The 5,249-nt window shown below is 41.9% G+C and overlaps 1 protein-coding gene across 2 annotated transcripts; it reads left to right on the forward strand.

Annotated features, from left to right (window-relative positions):
* The first annotated feature begins 384 nt into the window (after window positions 1-384).
* Window positions 385-3,123, forward strand: LOC139577264 (zinc finger protein 501-like). Of its 2 annotated transcripts, none has more exons than XM_071404260.1 (2): window positions 385-496; window positions 1,750-3,123. In XM_071404260.1, the coding sequence occupies exons 1-2, from the start codon at window positions 481-483 to the stop codon at window positions 3,057-3,059; spliced, it is 1,326 nt and encodes a 441-aa protein (XP_071260361.1). In that variant the 5' UTR covers window positions 385-480; the 3' UTR covers window positions 3,060-3,123. The 2 variants fall into 2 exon arrangements, with proteins under 2 accessions (XP_071260361.1, XP_071260360.1); XM_071404259.1 differs by lacking the exon at window positions 385-496 and adding an exon at window positions 639-1,476.
* Window positions 3,124-5,249: the final 2,126 nt, after the last annotated feature.

Below are 5,249 nucleotides of genomic sequence, written 5' to 3' on the forward strand. Positions count from 1 at the left end.
ATTACTGCACTGTTGGAACTAGAAGCACAAGCATTTCGCTACACTCGCATTAACATCTGCTAACCATGTGTATGTGACTAATAAAATTTTATTTTATTTTCAAGCTCTAACCTTAGATTTGGTGGTGACGTAGTGTCCCCACGCAACTAGAGAACATGACCAACCCTTACACTCCGTATTTCCACTGGCTGCCCCACCACCACAGAAAGCACTGAGCTAGGCTGAAACACCTGCATTTTGGAGCTGCCTTACTCAAGAAAGCAAAAACAGAGACCTTCGTTTGTATGCGGCTTTATCAACTAAATTGTTGTATATATATTTTTTTACATTCTTTGCAAACTGATATGTGACACGTATTAATGCCAAAATAACATGCAAAACAGGCATGTTTTTGTTTTTATAGCTAGCTAGAAGGCTGCTCTGATTGGTCGCCACTGCCCTGTTGGCACAAGTTGGAGGGAGTTGGAATTTAACTAACAAATGAGTTTACGAAAAGGTACGCTTAATCCATTATAAACCGATCTATATAATTTATTATACAAGAGACAAAATTCAAAAAATCTACAGCACAACGACAGAGTCATGTCTTCAGTACACTGGAAATGAATATGAATACGACCTTTAGATCGCGAAAACGTCTATCAAACATGTCAGATTTCAATACTGGTCGATGTCATAACGCGGGAGGTTGTCTTCTCTCGAATGAGACATCGGTCATATTTTTGCGATATTCCTACCTCTAGAAGTGTGTAATTTAACAGAGGGTCTAACACATATATTTGTGCATTGCATAGTGCCGTCGCGAATGTCAGACTCCACTCTTAGAGCCACATCGACCTGCAAATTGAACGTGATGAGATTGTAGACTCCTAAAAAGCTAGCCAACCAGCCCATAGAGAGAACATTGCATTATGGGTTTTGTTGTCGTCTTCAGCTGCAATATATTTCAGCAACGATTTTCACATGTTGCTACCAACCTTACTATAACGACAAAAATAAACAATTGTTCACAAAAAATATTGTTCTCACATATTAGTGTTATGTAACACTGTAAAGTATATGAATGAGTGGATTTTTCCTTTAATGTTTAGACAATTATTGTTCATATCATGAATAAATACAGGTTATTGATACTTCTCTACTATTCGAAATTCCGTTACCCGGAAGTGCTTTTTATGTGTTACTGAGGAGACGCTGATCCAATCTGGATTCATCAGTCTTCAAAACGGTATCGCCAGTATTTATAACTTCTTCCACCTTCAATCCATTTCACCCTCAAAATGTCTAAACTACAGCTGCTTAATGTGCTTCTCAAAGAAAAATTAACCTCAGTTCCGTTGGAGATATCCGTGGCAGTCCAAAAAACGATGGCAGAGTACCTAGAAGAAATCTCCCGTTTGAAACGGGCGAATGCACGTCTAAGAAAATTGCTGGATTTGGTTTTTAAACCAGAGATAAAGTTGCATAGATTAGCAGGTTTGTGTCTATTTGTCATTCATTATACATTGAAGCCTACTTGTCGTCATTTACATTTTAGATATATATCTTAAATGACCGCGTTATTCGCGTTATTCATGAATTTCATGAAGCAAAACATTTTGAAGCAAAACAGTGTGGTACTGGATACCGGAAGTAAAGCAGAAATGGAAGTCACTGTCCCTATTTTTAGTGGAAGTCACTAGACCTATTTCTTGTCTCTTTTCAGTGTTTACGGTTTAATCAAACTTCATCCTTTCTCGTTCCCTCCAGTCCTCCAGCAGCTCAGTCTCACCGAAGAGGAGATTAACCCAGAGCAGCAGGAATGGAGCCCTGGTCTGGGTCCAGTGGAGTCTGATGCAGAAGAGTCTATATGGGACTCTTTCAACATCATAACTGAAGAGAACCAAACAGAATCTGATGGCGAGAGCTACGGTGAGTCCGAATCAACCAGTGATTATGAGCCCCCCTCTGAAGTAAATGCAGACAGTGACAACAGTAGAAGTCATAAAGGAAAAATGGATGGAGTGGAGAAGAGAATATCACTGTCAGGGTTAAAGCCTCTTAAATCAAAGCGAGGAAGAGGACGGCCAAGAAAAGAAACCAGTGAGTTGCCTGATCTGATATGTGACGTGTGCGGGAAATGCTTGGCGAATGAACGTAGTCTGAAAAGGCATCGGCAAAGCCGGCACAATAAAGACAGACCCTACATGTGCGACACATGTGGACACTGTTTTGCCATGAACTGCTCCCTGAGGAGGCACATGAAGATTCACATGGAGGAGAGACAACATGGCTGCAACGAATGTGGCAAGCGTTTTTTTCACAAGAAAAGCCTGAAAAATCACATGGATACTCATAAAGGGCTAGTTTTCAAATGTGATTTTTGTGGAAAATGTGTGACGACAAAAGCAAGTCTGAAACTACATCGGCGAATTCACACTGGGGAGAAATCGCATCCGTGCAAAGAATGTGACAAAGCCTTCTACCGTGAGTCAGACTTGATAAAGCACACGAGAACTCACACTGGGGAGAAACCATTTCGGTGCAAAGAATGTGGCAGATGCTTCGTTGAGAAGGGAACCCTGACAAAGCATATGATGACTCACACAGAGGAGAAACCCCATCGCTGCAATAAATGTGGCAGATGCTTCGGTCTGAAGGGAAACCTGACCGTGCATATGAGGACTCACACAGGGGAGGGAGTTCAATGTCATCTGTGTGGAACTCACTTGAAATTAGCATCAAGTCTGAAAAGACATCTACAAACTCACAGAAGGAATATTCACAATAACGCACACTCCCCTGGTTCCCACTCGAAGCGTACATCCTCTTCAAGACCCTGGTGCTTGCCTACGGAGCAGCAAGGGGAACTGCCCCTCCCTACCTTCAGGCTCTGCTCAAACCCCACACCCCAATCCGAGCACTCCATTCTGCCACCTCTGGTCTCTTGGCCCCCCCATCCCTATGAGGGGCTGGCTCCCGCTCATACCAGTCAAAGCTCTTCTCTTCCCTGGCACCCAAATGGTGGAACAAGCTACCCCCAAATGAAAATGACTGAAAACCAGGAGCCCCCTCACTAAGTATCTTAATTAATCTTGATTCCCACAGCCCCCCCCTCAAAAAATAAAAACAATAACAAACAAACATTTGCACGTGTCTTTTCTAGCACTGACCTTGCTGACTACTTTGAGGTCAAATGTACTTTACTAAGACTGATATGTGGTTGTCTCACCGAGCTGTCTTAAAGCTTTAATCAGTAGTCAAATCAATAACAAAGCGTCACCCTACCACTGTTTTGGTAAACAACTGAGGGAAGGGCCTGGAGAAATGTAACCAGTCAGATTCATAGACCGAGCTATGGATGCAAGTTTTAACCATGTTTTGAGTCTATGCAGTGTTCATGTTTAAGTTGTTTACAAACATTTGAGTAAAACAAGCTTATATTTTGGGTTCTGAAGTGGTACGACAGTTGAACTAAGCTAATTTTTTATAATTTTTAATTTAACCTTTAGAACTAGGCAAGTCAGTTAAGAAAAATTATTATTTTACAATGACGGCCAAACCCTCTATTAACCCGGACGATGCTGGGCCAATTGTGCGCCACCCTATGGGACTCCCGATCACGTCCGGTTGTGATACAGGCCGGGATCGAACCAGGGTCTGTACTGACGCCTCTAGCACTGAGATGCAGTGCCTTAGACCGCTGTGATGCCTCTAGCACTGAGATGCAGTGCCTTAGACCGCTGCGCCACTCGGGAGCCTTATAATGAGGCATTTATAGTTATATTCTTCAAGAATCAATGGGTATTTCTAAATAATTTATAAATCCAAAAATGGATGTAGCAACTAAGGACTTTAGCTTTAAGTCGAATGCATTAACTGTAAGTCACTCTGGATAAGACCGTCTGCTAATGTTAATGTCTGAGAACACGTAACAATGCCCTTTGTGTAAAATGTGTTTGTTCGAAGAAGAGACAACTATCAAGAGGACATACCCATCAGGTCGGTCACTGCTCTTGGTTAAAAGAACAGCCTGCAATCTTGGAATCTGTTCAATGGTAATTTGAATTAATACAGCCTACCCATTGATTTCTGACAAATATATAACTTTAATGCACAACTGAAACTCAGAATATAATATTATATTACTGTGTTGTTTACTAACAACAATAATGTAAACAAACAATATCTTCAAAATGTTAAACTATCATGTGGATGTTAGGGCTGTCAGTCTTTGTATCTAGAGTGCTGTCTATGAAATGTAAGAGGGTTACATTTCCCTATCCCCATTTTCGTTGGAAAAATAATTGGTGGGGGCAATTATAGCCTTGCAGACCTTTGGCATTCTAGTTGTCAATTTGTTGAGGTAATCTGAAGAGATTTCACCCCATGCTTCCTGAAGCACCTCACACAAGTTGGATTGGCTTGATGGGCACTTCTTACGTACCATATGGTCAAGCTGCTCCAACAACAGCTCAATCGGGTTGAGATCCGGTGACTGTGCTGGCCACTCCATTATAGATAGAATACCAGCTGACTGCTTCTTCCTTAAATAGTTAATGCCTAGTTTGGAGCTGTGCTTTGGATCATTGTCCTGTTGTAGGAGGACATTGGCTCCAATTAAGCACCGTCCACAGGGTATGGCATGGCGTTGCAAAATGGAGTGATAGCCTTCCTTCTTCAAGATCCCTTTTACCCTACACAAATCTCCCACTTTACCAGCACCAAAGCACCCCAGACCATCACATTGCCTCCACCATGTTTGACAGTTGGCATCAAGCACTCCTCCAGCATCTTTTCATTTTTTCTGCATCTCACGAATGTTCTTTGTGATCCAAACACCTCAAACTTAGATTCGTCTGCCCATAACACTTTTTTCCAATCTTCCTCTGTTCAGTGTCTGTGTTCTTTTGCCCATCTTAATCTTTTATTTTTATTGGCCAGTATGAGATATGGCTTTTTCTTTGCAACTCTGCCTAGAAGTCCAGCTACCTTTTGCCTCTTCACTGTTGACGTTGAGACTGGTGTTTTGCGGGTACAATTTAATGAAGCTGCCAGTTGAGGACTGGCAGCTTTTCTCAAAGCGTTTCTCAAACTAGATTCTAATGTACTTGTACTCTTGCTCAGTTGTGCACCAAGGCCTCCTACTCCTCTTTCTATTCTGGTTAGAGGCAGTTTGCGCTGTTCTGTGAAGGGAGTAGTACACAGCGTTGTACAAGATCTTCAGTTTCTTGGCAATTTCTCGCATGGAATAGCCTTCATTTCTCAGA

This window comes from Salvelinus alpinus, chromosome 5 (genome assembly GCF_045679555.1).
Source record: "Salvelinus alpinus chromosome 5, SLU_Salpinus.1, whole genome shotgun sequence".
NCBI lineage: Eukaryota > Metazoa > Chordata > Actinopteri > Salmoniformes > Salmonidae > Salvelinus > Salvelinus alpinus.

Bases quoted from the DNA above. Each gene is read 5' to 3' on its own strand.
- LOC139577264 (XM_071404259.1), top strand. From the start codon at position 1,281: ATGTCTAAACTACAGCTGCTTAATGTGCTTCTCAAAGAAAAATTAACC. The intron at 1,477-1,749 runs GTTTGTGTCTAT...CGTTCCCTCCAG, and splicing joins AAAGTTGCATAGATTAGCAG to TCCTCCAGCAGCTCAGTCTC.